At 37.4% G+C, this 15,196-nt stretch overlaps 1 protein-coding gene across 1 annotated transcript; it reads right to left on the bottom strand.

The window, feature by feature from the left end:
* Positions 1-621: 621 nt before the first annotated feature.
* On the bottom strand, positions 622-14,774 carry lhx4 (LIM homeobox 4). The gene is given in 8 exon segments (XM_056729726.1): positions 622-910; positions 912-1,011; positions 1,784-1,955; positions 2,263-2,417; positions 4,257-4,459; positions 5,985-6,156; positions 12,686-12,768; positions 14,762-14,774. Coding segments are annotated over 7 exon segments (1,152 nt in total). The 5' UTR covers positions 12,747-12,768; positions 14,762-14,774.
* Between the last annotated feature and the right edge of the window lie 422 nt (positions 14,775-15,196).

The following is a 15,196-nucleotide window of genomic DNA, read 5'->3' as shown; positions in this document are numbered from 1 at the left end:
GATGAACATAAAGTGCGTTATCATTTCGAAGGCTCCTAATGTGAACTGGTTTCATCCTCAGTCAGAAACATGCACAGTTCTCAAAAAAAACGTGGCTGATCTTGATTGTGTTTTTAGTGTACAGCACAACAGTCGGGTTTATCCCATTTATTTTCTTCATAGAGAAACAATCTCATGTTCTACTTAAACTGGAATTTTGTAAAATGTTTATGAAGAAAATAAATGGGAAAAATACTTCTAGAGTCAAAGCTGCTGGAAAGTTGAGCGGTCAGCGTGACGCTCTGGAAATGATGGAGAGGTTTAGGGTTTTCGATGTTAAGTTCAGTGCCTTTCTCATCTGCACGCCCTTTCATGCTGGAAATCGTCCAATCCAGTTTCGAGAACAATGAAAAAATATAAATAAAAAATTATGATACAGTGCGAACTTTCCAGGACGGGTTGCTCTGACCAGTGTCAACGTCAAGCCGCCCGTGTTCAAGTGGGCGACAGCTGGTTTATTATTGAGGCATACTGAATACCCTTGACACACAAACACTGCCCGTTCAGATGTCCATAAAATCTTCCCGTTTCCACTGTGTCCTTGAAAGCAAGTCACATGACCTTCAAGCTCAACCTCTGACCTCAAAACTGCGAGTGGTCCATTTCATCGAGCCAGGAGGCAGGGCTGGTGGGGAAGTCTGGGTAGCCCGTGCTGCTTCCTGTTGACAGGTCAGAGGTGGGTCCCCCGGCCATGGCTCTCAATGCTTGACCTACATTGGCCTGACCGCCCGGACCCATGATGCCCTCTATGTTGAAGCCTAAATTGTTGAGCAGCGGGGTGTGGCCCGGTAGAGAGGTGATGGATGAGGGAGACTGTGGCAGGCCATAGGGACTTCCTGCCCGCAGGTCATGGTAGGGCTGCCCGGCCCCCCTCCAGTGAAAAGCTCCCATTCAGCATGTTGCCATTGGTGACGTCCCCTACGCTTCCATACAAGCTGTTATTATGACCCAGGTCTGACAGGATTTGGTCTTCTGTTGGAGAATAGAAAGACAACATCAGTTTCAAGTTTAGTTTTGTTTGGCTTAGGTGCTAAGAAAAGAATCTGAGCAGAGATGTTATATTGGCAGTTATTACTACCACAGTCCTGAGGCTTCCTTTATACGACCTGATGCACAATATACTCTTCGATGCCAGGTGGCTCGTACCAATAAACACAGTGAAAAAATTGAGAATTGCAGTTATGACGACAACCTCATAAAGACTCCATTTGCAAAAGTGTATAGGCGAGCGAGCACTGGTCTGAAGGGATTCTAAACTTCTGGAAATGTGAAAGGTTGAGTTCCTCAGACACAGCATTTCCCCGAATGCACATGGCTCACAATGCAGAACCACTCTGCGCTCTCTCTAGACTTTCCTGTTTTCTTTTCGAAACAACAAAGGCCCCGTTCACTTCCTCTCTAATTGACTAAAAGCTTCACCAATTTTATAGAGTTTGTGCATCGCTGCTTTCATATCTTGTAAACACCGCCTCCTTTTGAAAGCGGCTCTAAGCTTTATGAGTTCTCAATACAGGCTCACAAAAACGAAATAATCATAAAAAACATAGCTTGAATTAAAAACCTCATTTGAATATTCCACTCCATCCTTTCCACCAAGTGGCATATTTGTAAAATAAAAAGGGAAATGATTGCAGGGAGGGAAATGAAAAGTGTTCAAAGTGAGAGAGGGAAAATAAAACTTTGTGACAAGAATATAAGTAAATAGAGTGAGAAGGATGATTTTTGGGCTTGTAAACAGACTCACCTCTGAAACTAAGCTCACTGTCGCTGAGTCCTGCGTCGTCCGCTGAGCTTTCCTTCTCTGTTTTACTGGACCCTCGATTGCGTTTGACACTTTTGTAGAACTGACCCCAGCGATGGCGCCCGGCATCCTTTTTTAGACGCTTCTCTTTTGCTCGTCTGTTTTGAAACCATACCTTGCATGTGGACAAAATAACCTCATTCTCAGACTCAAAGGAAAGATCTTCTCATAATATAACATCGCATAGTTAATGTCCTTCTCAGTAATGTTTCATTAAAATATCAACATTTTTTTCTTAAAGTTTCTTAAGGAAAATAAAAGATCTGTAAAATCAGTTTGTGACATTGTTGAGATTTCGGTTAAAACTTTACTTAAAGCCTTTATGTTATTAATAAGGGTTATTAAAGGGTATTATGCAGTATAATTGGAGATTTCCGCAGAAAACAATCAAATCTATTATTTCTCTTTTAGACTAGACTCACCTGCACAACTCTCATGTCTAGGCCTGTTTCTGAGGAGAGCTGCTCGCGCACATGTCGCGCTGGCTTCGGCGAGTTCTTATAGGCGCTTTTGAGTGTCTCCAACTGTTTGGCTGTGATGGTGGTCCGCGGACGTTTTGCTCCCGTTTCAGAATCATCTACAACAAGATAAACACAACGTTAAAATCTTTTTAAATATGAAGTGATTGATTTTACTTTAACTGCATTTATTTGTCAAGTAAAGTCCAATTGTGTAAAGCAAAACCGAGAAATCCTCCAATTAAGTTCTCCTAAGATTATACAAAACATAACTCTAGTTTGAGATGCTTCGAGTTAAAGCGCTTACACGTGGCCAGTCGATACTTTCCCTGAAACTGTCACGCAGTGCCGGAAGAGGGAATAAATCTCTCTGGAGAATGGCACGCCAGTGCGAGTTATTGGGGCCCTAGCGTAAAAGTGCATTGCATCACTTAATATAATCAATCAACAGCCCACAGAAATCTCCATAAATACGCGTGAGGGGCTTTCAGAAGCAGATCCATGAGAGGTCAGATCACAGAGAGACTTAATACGCCAGACACTGAGACCCCATGAGACTGCAGTTAATGATAATTTTGTCTCCTTACTACCATCCTGTTGCCTCCTCTGATCTTTCAGTGTCTCGCTGTGATTGTAAAAGAACAAGTTAATAACGCCTCCACACCTAAGCTGTCACAATGATTTCCAATTGGAACAGAAAATCCAATCGTATGGTCCCAGTGACTGTGTACCTGTACCTACAGTATAAACTTAAAGACAGCATGCAGCAGTTAGACTAAAAGCATATCATATGCCAGGTCAGCATTTAGCTGCAATTGCTCTGTAGTAAAGAACATAAATCATGGATTTATATTCCTTGTGATACTGTTATTTAACATATTACCAGTATTAAAAGTTGTCAAAAAACTACAAGTCAAAAGTTTGGACATATACACTGAGGCGCTATAGGTGCTACACGGTGCCACAGAAGAAACATTTATGGCTATGGTTATATTTTTCAATAAAGAACCTTAAAGAATAGTCTTTGTAGTGCAAAAGTCATTTATAGTATAAAAATGTAATTAAAATGTAAATGTAAATATATGTTTTTTTATTCAACCTTATGGAATGGTTCTTCGGGTAAGCAAAAATGCTCCACATTACTGTGAAGAATCTTTTAAAGCACATTTATTTTTAAAAGTATGTCTATAGAGGGTTTCATCAGATGCACACGCTGGCCCAAGGTTAACTTCTAGTCTATGTTTGGTTATAATATAATAATTTATTTTGTATTTAATTTAAATCAATATTAATTTATACTAATATTTTATTGTTTGTTTACTGTATTAAATTAAAACTACTCAATAGTTATTTATTCTTTGGTCAACCGGAAGTTAAGTTTGTGCCACATAACCTTTGTTTATGATGTTGCCACTGAAACCGTTGATTATTATTATTACTATATTCCACATTTAAGACTAATAAAATCATCAAACCTATAGAATACCATCATTGAACTCTAAGAATATTAAGTTAACAAAAGTTCAAACAAAATATATTTTCTTTTTATCAGAGCCACCTTTTGTCTCAATGATATAGATTTTCTGCATTCTCTTCAGCAACTTCATGAAGTGCATTCTGGGAAACTTTTAAAGAGTATTGACAAAATTCATGCTGGGCACTTGTTGGCTGCTTTCCCATTACTATCTGATTTTTTGGTGTTCTAAAGAAAATGAATCATAGGCTGATTCTTTAGATAAAAGGGTTTTTAACCTTTTTGAGCAGGGCCGTGCTTAAGCAAAAATGAACCTTGTACCGGCTTAATATTGATGTGATCAGGATTTTGTATATGTGAAGGTCAAAAACATACATTCTGAAGATAGTCCTGGAAAAAATACCGTTTAACTAAAATAGTTAAACATCTGGTCCTGAATCCCGACTGATGGCTCATGAAGGCATGGCTGAAGACAATTTCTCACCATTTTGTTTGGCTGTTTCATAGTCCTCCTTGCACACAAGTCTTCCGTCCTCCATGAGGTAAAACTCATCTCCGGTGGCCAGCTGTCTGCTGCACATTACACAGGCAAAGCAGTGAAGGTGGTAGACAAAGTCCTGAGCTTTTCGGACCACCTGTGTTGGGGGGATCCCTTGCTGGCACGAGGCACATTTTGTCCCGAAACGCCTTCAAGTAAAGACAGGTGCAGACAGACACAGAGTTTTATTGAAATTCAAAGACAGTCTTGAACATCAATATAATTGTGTAGCCCCTATACCCATATAATTCTTTCCATAAAAGCATAAAAATTATATAATATATCGGAAGAGCACAGAATGCTGTTGAATGTTGCTTTGTTTGTGCTTTTTTTGTCCCTGTGGTTGACAAATGGTCTTGATCAATGTAGGAAAAGCAGAGAGATTCACAGGAGAGAGAGAGAGCCCACTTTAACCGCACACACAGAACAGCTCATAAACCACAGAGTCAGAATAGGCTGTAAATCACAGTGTGAATACTGCTAAATAAACTCTCCTTTTACTTAACCAAGGTGAAGTTTTTGCAACATTAATGTAAAGCAACCCCCTACCCAACAGTTCCTATCTCCTCCATCCCCCTTTTCGTCATGCTCAGCACCACGGCCGCCTTAACATTAAAATCCCTTCTTTGGTCCCAATGGGCTTGCTAATAAAGTTAGCCTCCACTCTGAGTCTTGCTAGCATTTTAGGTCTCATTGAAACCCGTGACATTAAAACCGCTCAAACATGATTTGGTAAAAGCCACTACTGATCCTGTTTTGGATAAATGTCAAACCTAATTTTCCACCTTAAAGCCATGGGGAAAATCAAATCGTAAAAAGAAAGGAAAGAAGAAAAACAAAGGAAATCAAAAATAAAGAAACGAGGAATGAAAGACACGGGGATGTGAATAAAAGGGAAAATGCAAAGTTGCTTTCATGAGTTCCGGAATGGGAATTGAATTTGGGAACATATAGACTTGAGAGCTGAATGTTCTATTACACTGGGCTTTAGTCCTACTGTAACTTGGCACAAGGAAATAGAACATGGCACTTTATTAACCATGACAGAGAATACGTGTGTCTGGCTTTACATTAACACACCCTAGTGCCAAACAGCATTAAACAATACAAACAATGTTTAAATGGGACAGTTTCCTAACATTCACAGGTTTTAGTTCTGTCATTTTTACATTTGCATTTATTCATTTGGCAGATTCTGTCACATCCACTCATTGTCAAATCACATGACATTATAATTGAATTACTCAATGAGACTTTCATCAAAAGATGGCAAACTACAAACTTTAATTAAACGAAATAAAATGACAAGTCTCACCACATATATCATAATGCAGAGCTTTACAACCGTCCGATCAACCAATGTAATATTGAATGTGTCCTATTTGATATTATAAGTAAATGATGGTCTGTTATTTCATTTTTTGCAACAATAGCACCTTTGTTGCATTTATTAAGAAAAAATGTATAGTTTAACGCAATAGAATTTAGTAAACTAGAATGAAACCGAAAATAATTTGTTCAATGATGCTGAAAATACAGAACGCTACCGACAGCAGCCAAATTCTCTACACACTGTAACTCGCCTACTTTTCTGCATAATTGTTGCAAAAATAATAAATAAACATTGATATCTTTATAATAGAGAAATCTGAGATCAGGAGGACGTGTACTTACTTGAAAAAATCGTCTTTGCAGTAGACATTCCCTGCGCGCGAGAAACATTTGTCTGCCAGAAGCGCGTGACAGTCGGCGCATTTGAGACACTTGGAGTGCCAGTGGCGATCCAACACCTTCAGAATAAACTTATCTAAGATGTGCTGACTGCAGCCTGCACACTGGGGGATCTCTGGAAAAGAGAAAAGGTGCATTGGGTGAATTTTATTACGTTATATTTATATGTTAGGCCTATATATGAAGAGTTTGGTTCCAAATTAGATAATTCCGTTTTTTGTGCATTCCAATTAATATCAAACACAGTTGATTTGCTTTGATTTAAGCCATCATAACAAAAAAATACAGCCAATAAACACAATAAAACATGATAACATAATAAAAAATCTGATTAGAGTGAGTTATCTCATTTTGGAACCAAACTCTTCATATATAATAAATATATATAAAATTATATAATAATGTGTAATATATTATTATAAAATTGTATTTATCAAAACGACTTACAGAATTCTATATCATTTAACTGTGCACGCGTCCTGGGATGGAACCCACAACCTTTGCGCGGTTAACGCAACGTATTGCGTCTCTTTGAATAATATATAAATTCAATATAATTTAAACAGCTATAAATATAAATAGTACCACTTTACATTAATCTTAAAGAGCTAGAAATGACGGTTTCCTTATATATTTTGACGTATAAACTTATTTTCTGTTATAATTTATAGCCTAAACCAATTTGCCTATATTATATAGGCAAAATCTTCAGAATATTTGTACTATTTTAGTTTTATGAAAATGATTGGAAAATTAGGAAACATAAAACGCGAAGAAATATGACAACGAAAATAAACGTAACAAAAATATGTCAGGGTGCGAATAACAATATCCTCACATAAATTTATAAATCTAATATTTTAATGCCGTAGAAATGTTACTAAATAATTTTGTACTTTGTTATAAATAGCCATTTCTGTTTAAAAGGTCAAAGGTTGTTATGAAACGAAAAACTTATTTCTTGCCAGCATAGTTTCCTTGAGTCTAAAAATCGTATTTGCTTTCGGAACAACAATGGAACGGTTAACAGGTAAATCGTGGATAGGTGAGGAAAGATGTCCCTTAAATGGTAAATAATCAATATCTCAGAAAAGAACAGGCGAGGACAAGAAGACATTGAGATTAAAATCATATAACTGGTCCATCGATTCTTTAACAGAGACAGCCTGTCACTTAAATTATTGATGCTCAAGTAGATGTGCTCCAACAAAAAAAAACTCAATCGGTATACAGCAAATCCAAAATCCACATACAATAAAACTTAAAAAAATGTAATTAGCTTTTTTAAAAGGTAAAAATACTTCTTCAAATCACAATATCATGACAATTTGTTTTTAATATGCCATTATTAATATCGATATTTGACCTATGGTCCTCCATTCATTTTGTCATCGCATTCTCACACGTGCAGTTTTCATGGAGTCAGTATGTGTGTTAAATTCTGTTAAAATTAATTTTAACAAAGGAAAATTTTGCCATAGCTGATGATTGAATGCGAAAGCAAGTGAAAAGTAGTAATATAACATCGCTAGTTAAATGACTTACATTACAATCAAATGTATGTTGTACAAACATAAATGCCAGAGCAAGTAGGCCTGTGTGAGAGTGTGTGTTTCACAGCTCAGCCGTTTGAGGGAATGTAATTTTGTTTGTAAAGGCACATCTACAGTATTTTAGTGTAAAAAAGGCTGATCTGTAACAGTGGTTCTGAATGAACAGCGCCCTGAGGAACTTGACTCGCGCGTAACCGCTCGTAAACTGCCTTAATGGTTCAGCTCCAAACACTCATTTAGGATGATTTGAACAAGCAGTCACTAAAAAGATGTGTGTACCGACAACATCTCTCAAACGTGTTTTGGACCCAGTCTGATCATCCACGGCATGCTTCTGAAATGTATTATTTGTCTCTCCATGAACAAATAATTGTAACATTTACTGTGTGTTTTAAAAGGCTAATTTAAATCTCACTTTCTATAGGGGCTTTTATTTCTAAAGGATAATAACTAATAATTACCCACATGTTGTTTTAACCTTATTCATTTGGATACTAATATTTAGATCCATACCGCAAGGGCAGATTATTCTTAAAGTAATCTCCATTTAAGCCATCATTTATACACCAAGGGGGGTTGAGTAGCAATATCTTTTAATCTACTATCATTTAAGGAAATTAAGCCTTTGACAGGCAAAATATAGCCTAGTCATGAAAAAATCTGTAAACATGTGGCTATTTTGGTTTTCTTTCTAAAATAAGAATAAAAAATGCTTATTTGATATTTGTTTTCAAAATTTGAAATGCAGTTACTTTATTTTGCAATAAATTTCACACCGTTGGTTGTTTTACAGCCATGCAACATCTATATATAATTATTTTCTTTTTAGATTTGAAATGGTTAATACAAAAGTTTTAGGTCTGCTATTCCATCTGTACATTGTTCTAGATTATGAATAATTAGGTCAGGATTTTATCCAATTCAAACTTCATCCTAATTGCGAGATCAGATTATACAGGCCTAACATAGATTAACCTGCGATTGATAAGGAGCAGATGCCAACATAATAGGCAATTCCGTTCTTTGAAATAAAATGTTCATGTTTCTATAGTCATAACGGATGGTCTGATAATCTCAATATCGTTAGGACAATAAAAACGAATAGGGATATCAAGGGATGCGCTCTCTTCCATTAAACCACTGCGTTACATAAAAACCCGATACAACTATTTTTCTTGGTAACTCATACTTTCGTTTCTTGAATAAAACAAAAGAAAACGTAAAACAGAGTTTAAATGTAAAACATATTTAATCGTTGTGCCCCAGCCAGCTGTGCGGGAATTAGAGAACATTAGTCTCACAACATTTAATATGATTTCTTTGAAACAGTATTTATTCTTTATATTGTGATCTTATAAAGGCATTGCATTTTTACACGATTACACGGTTTTGTTCAGGAAAATATCACCAGTTTCATCTGATGACAACATAATTATAGTAATCCAATGCATCTAATGAATTGATATTGCATCACAGTTTTGCATAGATTAATAATCTTATCAGTATATATAAAATATATTATATATTTTAAATGACAAATGTTTTCGATTTTCTTGGTCTTTATCATGTTTCAGATACATTGAAACATTCCCCCACTTGAGTTTAATTAAACGCTATGTTATTCCACAGTGGTGGCCTGCAGACGGCCGGAGGAGGCCTGCCAATTTTCTGATGAACTAATCGATATAAGGAGAGGAAAAGCACTTACGTTGCAGTGGCACTCCGAGAATGTCCGGCAGACCCTTCACCGCGCTCTCGCTGGGCAACACCGCCGCGCTTTGCATCATTTTCATCCAGCCCGATCAAACGCGCACATGCACACGCTAAAAACACGGAGGGGTAGAAATCTCCGACTTGCATAAAACGATACGATTTTCGGAGTCGTTTTCTCCGAGGATAGTGTCCTTTTAGTGTCCTCGCGCCTGTCGTTATCCTCATGAAATTGTCCGGCGCTCGCGCATGAGTTCGGCTTCGAGAGTTCTTTCGCTGTGTGTCACACAACCGCTTGATTCATTCACACTGCAGGGGCGACCTTGACGTCACTCCCCCCGGGGGCCAATGGGAGGCCTGGAAGAGGATGAGAGAGGAGGGAACTTGTTTGGATGGCGCTCTCAGGTAAGTAGAAAAAGCGATAAGGAAGTGATGACGATTCCAATATGCCCCCCAAGTAGGCGGGACCCTCCCTGAGGGTGATAATAAATAGAGGGCCGCTACTGTCACTTGAAGCTCCAGGGTCATTTTAAACCCTTTATGAACTTTACATTCATATTTTTTTGTTGCGTTTATTTCGGTGTAGCTTTGATATCTTGTCTACATTTTTGCAAGAACTACCTCGAAAAGATCTGCTGTATTGAAATGTTTTATCTAGCAGTCTAAATCATATCATAATTGTATTTCGAAATGGACAAATTAGTTGTTGAAATTGATAAATGAGTAGCTGCTGTCCAAGCAAGGCCTAATTTGAGAAAACGGCTGCTTAAATACGATCACAAGAGAGCTCTTACTTTGTATATTAGCAGTCTCGACACAGTCGATCCTGACAGGACTCATTTCATTCTAGCTTTTCTCCCTCAGGAGGGAGCGGAGATCAAGCGAGATGAACTCAATTTTCACTTTCAATTCTCTTCAAGGCAACTATAATGCTCCGTGTGAGCTCGCGAGCTCTGACTCAGTAACAGGTTAAATAAAACAAGCCTAAGAACGCAAGGCTGCCACATCGCCTTCACCATCATCATCTCGCTGCACCCTTACAAAAAATATATATCATTTGTACAATATTTATTATGAACAATATTATTTACAATTGACATAAATTGAACAAAATGTTTGCGAAACTGAAATTCGTGAGCTTTGAAAATAGGCTACTGTAACTTGAATTAAAACACTAATCACATTGTCTCCAACTACATTTTAGAAAAAATAATAAATGACACCATTCAATTTGTAGGCCTTTTTAATATAATGCTTTTTAAAAATGGTCTCTTATTTATTTGTATAAAAATCACATGCCAAGGGTGCACCTTTCTATTCTATTCACAATAATAATTAATAAATGCTTGTCAGTATAGTCGATTCTGAGTCTGACCGTTCCTGTGATGATATCACAATACCCCATTCCTACTAAAAGCAGGTAATGGTTTAGATCAACTTCACACAAGATGGTGGGGTGATAGATTGAAATGATACATTCTGAGAATGTTAGATGGTTGGGGTGGATCCTAAATACTACATTTATTTTCACAGATAAATATTTTCGGATTGTTGTTGTCTGACCCAGTTGTTTCAGACAGGGTCAGAGATAAACAACCATGTAGTCTGAGCCCTCAACAGACTACCGTGATCATCTATATATCTCAATACATGCGTTTAAATCATTTTATTTCTATACAGGCTGAAGCTACCAAACAAACTTATTTATATATAGCATAATATAGGCTAGGCTATATGCAAACGCAAATATACAGCCTATATATTGTGTGGCTATAGTCATCAAATGTCACATGCAAAATCCGTCAATCTTGCCCGGGTAAAATATAGTTATCACGAGTGAGATATGTAAATAAGATGTGGATGTCATCAAAGTCAGATTATTTCGAGTCCACAGTTTTGCGTAATGGCTCCAATGTAATTTTGTTAGATGAAAGCGATCATAAAGCTGATTAAAAAGCGCAGCTCAGAGGTGGCAAACACAAGCGCCCTAAAGATTCACTCACACCAGGTTTTTCCGGATTCCCTTCACCGGACCATGGTGCCATTCCGGGCCATGCTTATGATTTTAATTTTGATTATGACGAGGAGTTATTCAGATTATTCAATTACGCTGATGGTCAAGTGAACAATGTGAGTTTAGTCTTACTTAAACAGAACAGAGAGCAATGCTCTTAAAGCATCATTGTTTTGCCACACGATTAAATAAATTAATCCATGAATACTGGGGGGCTTTTGCACGCTTGCACGGTAATTTTGCAAATTCAACGACTCCGATTTCAAATAAAATGGGCCACCATAAAACGCAATAATGGTAACCTGTCCGAACAATGAGAGACCTGTGCACTATAACTCAGCGAAGGGGTGAGACTCTTGTGCCATTGCCGGTGACCTGGCCACCTCTAATTACTGTCAGTATTTCACAGTATCCGCATTCTGACATCATGGAGATGCTGATCCATCATATCAGTAAAAACGCAGGCCTGTGCACGCGACCATTAATATATCAGCTTTGAACCTCTGAATCTTCCAAAGCGAGGTCGATCAAGCTTGGAGTAGCCTATAGTTGAACAAATCAAACATTATAACTGGGTCACTAAAAAACGATTTAATCACGGCTATTTATTTGATAAGTGTGACAATGAAATGTCATTAAGCTTAAAAATAGATATTCTGAGTATACTTGTATATTATGATAAAACTATAGAAACACCAAATTCAGCAACACTCTATAAAGTAAGAAAGAAGGTTTATTTCAAAAATATACCGAAACTTTTTTGGTTCCCCAAGAACCTTAAATCAAAGAGTCTTAAATCAAATTTTTGTTTACATTTTCTAGTCTATCCTTCCACTACAATGAACCTTTCCGGATTTTTTTAAGGCGTGTACGTAATCGAAATGATTGACATTTTAACTGAAACATTGCAACGGTGTTTTCATTTCTTTTGAATTCCTTAGCTAGGCCTACTTTTAAACATTAAAGGCAGTTAACTGATTTTTAACAATATACAAGATATAATAAGAAACAATTTACGCATCAAACATCTTAACCAAATAAATCCACACGAGCGTATCGACGACACATTTGGCACTATTGTAGAAGTAGTTCAAATGTTTCTCCTTCCCAGCCTTTCTTCATCGAAAAATAAACAATGTGTTGTCTGTTAAAGAAGCAGTTAATCAGGTCGCAGCACACAACAGTTCCACAGCAGACAGAACGTCATGCAGCAAACCTACCGAGCAACTCCAATGCGCGCACGAGCCGCATGCAAATTTCAGCACCGCGCAGGTCGGACAGCGCAACAGCACACAGGATGCGGGAAGCGGAGTTAGTCTAGAATTTTCGTTTCATAAATCCAGACAAAGACTAAGAAAACATTTTACCTGCATCTGTCTGACATTTTCCACTCCTCGCACAGAGTAATAAAGCTTCAGGCTGGAACATCAATGTCAGAAGCTCTTTTTCCCTGCAAAGGAAAGACAGAGAAAGAAACCTCAAGAGAGGGCAACCGAGAAAATTAAATTGCACTTGGGGGCAAATTCTATTAGGGAATAGTTATTGTCTCCTGACAGCTCCTGTCCATTTACGTAATTAGTTGAATGACGACGTTTGGCATTGTTTAAGCGAATAAAACAGTGTCCGACTGTTTAAAACATTCTTAAAAACATTTATTTTTCTCGCATCGCCAAACTCTTTTTACTGTAAACAATGCCCCTTCAAAACCAGACCACATAGTACTGGCTGGCTGGCTGAGGTATAAATTCACGTAGTCTAATACATTATAATTGGCTAACGGGGTAAATCCTGCTTAGGTTAGAAATTCAATTAAAGGCGACGTTGCTTCACCTTAGGCTTACCGTTAAACAATGAAGGATCCCTTTTCCCCATTAATGTTTTTACTTGGTTTAGCAATCGATACCTTTATTCACGTGTATGTAAGTGAGCTCGTGCCACATACTGATTCTGGTTGTATGCATGCTTTTTTGTAACTCACTTTAAAGAAATGCGACCTTTAAATGTAAGTGCTCATGTAATTAGATCAGTAATGCATTCCATGTATTTGATATGTGGTCTTATTTTTAATCATATGAGTGCAAATTGTTTGTAATTAATTAAACTACTTACATGGAGGCTAAGTGTTACATGACTGTATTCTAACGTGTGTCTAGTACACAGTCACAAAATAATAAGCTATTTGTTTAGCAAAATCCTGAGTTCTGGTGTCCCATAAAACAGATTAGAGTAAATGCTTAAAAAGGACACTGATGAACGTCTTTAAGGGTCCCCATGGTGATTACATTTCCAGTGTTTGCTGACAACTCTGTTCATTCTACTTCATTAACGCATGTTGATGGACATTCTTGGGAATCCATCCAAACTCATCTTTTTAAAATCATCTTGCAAGGCTTTTGAGACGAATGTTTGTTTTCAGGATGAAAGTTGATCTCATGCTAATCTCAGATCACCTTTACCACCCAAGTTTTACGGTAGCAGGTAAATCAAGAGCAGGAACACTGATCTGGGGTCAGCAGAGAAGCAGTCCTAATTTACTGCAAAGGTAACAGCTGCCAAAAAGCTGTGCTGAGCCAGGCGAGATAAAAAATAAACATAAAAATATGAAAAAATTTAAGTAGATGATAATTTAAAAAGAAAAAACAATATAATCTCTTTATATTAAATTCATAAATAAAACCATTTTAACCAGATTTGGGGGATTTAAAAAATCTCATTACATGGAATAAATGTGCACAGTCTTTGTAGTTATTTGTCACAATATAAAAAAAATCACTTGAATATTTATTTGTTAACATAAAAACATGTATTATGGAAGCACACTCTTACTCAGAATTATGTTTATTTTTGCGTTTTTACAGAAAACAATAACCAGTTAATGCTTAATATCCTCTATATGGCATAAACTCCTATGATACAAATAAAAGCCAAACCTCCCTTGAAATACCATATGGGAAATACAACAGAATGGGCAAACCTAAGACAAATACCAACTGCATGCTTTCTATTTAACATTCGGGCCAACTTTCATGCCTTCTACCCAACTGCATGAAAGCACGGGAAACATATATTGTGAAAGAGGAGGTAGTAAAAGACAAATCTGACCTGTTTGGCTCCTACTTCTGGGCTAAATGTAACATCCAGCGAGGTCACTGCATACATTAACTATATAACCATATATTAACCCTTTTTCTCTCTTCACCAAAGTAATTCACTCTCAGTTTGTCAACACACACACACACACACCTTGGACGCCTGTGTCAGATACTTTATTGCATTATTAAAACCAGAGTGGTATGACAGTGGATTCAAACCTGTCCAGCATTTTAATACCAGTGTGTGATAGGCCATAAACGTGTAAAGTACATGTTGGAGGGCCTCGGCAATAAACCCAACATTGTTTAATTTATGGAACACAACACCAGTGCTGCAAGGTGATGTTTTACCCTTGCTTTCTGCTGTTTTGGTTGGGGGTGGAGATATCTCTATTGTTCCATTGTCCTCATGGCACAGGTCCCTGACTCGAGTCTGGCTGGGAACTGAAAGCATATATTTTAATGTTTACAGTCTGAGGCACTAGCAGAATTGGATACCAGTATTCAGTAGATCATTGTGTAAGCCTCACAAAGTCATGGGTTTGATCCCCAGGGAACACACATACTGATAAAATGTATAACTTGTAATGCACTGTAAGTCGCTTTGGATAAAAGCCTCTGCCAAATGCATAAATGTAAATGTAAAGGGTTCAGTCAGAGCTCGAGTGATGTGCAAGTCTGCCAATTCCGTCAATTAAAGGCGCTAAGGTGGTCTTGGCACTTTTCTGCGAATGCAAATTAGCCCATCAGAAAATGTTGCGATTGTATTATCACCTGATCTAAACA

The sequence above is a fragment of the Triplophysa dalaica genome, chromosome 18 (genome assembly GCF_015846415.1).
Source record: "Triplophysa dalaica isolate WHDGS20190420 chromosome 18, ASM1584641v1, whole genome shotgun sequence".
NCBI lineage: Eukaryota > Metazoa > Chordata > Actinopteri > Cypriniformes > Nemacheilidae > Triplophysa > Triplophysa dalaica.
The sequence above is the reverse complement of the archived record's forward strand: the minus strand, read 5'-3'. Positions and strand labels throughout refer to the sequence as shown.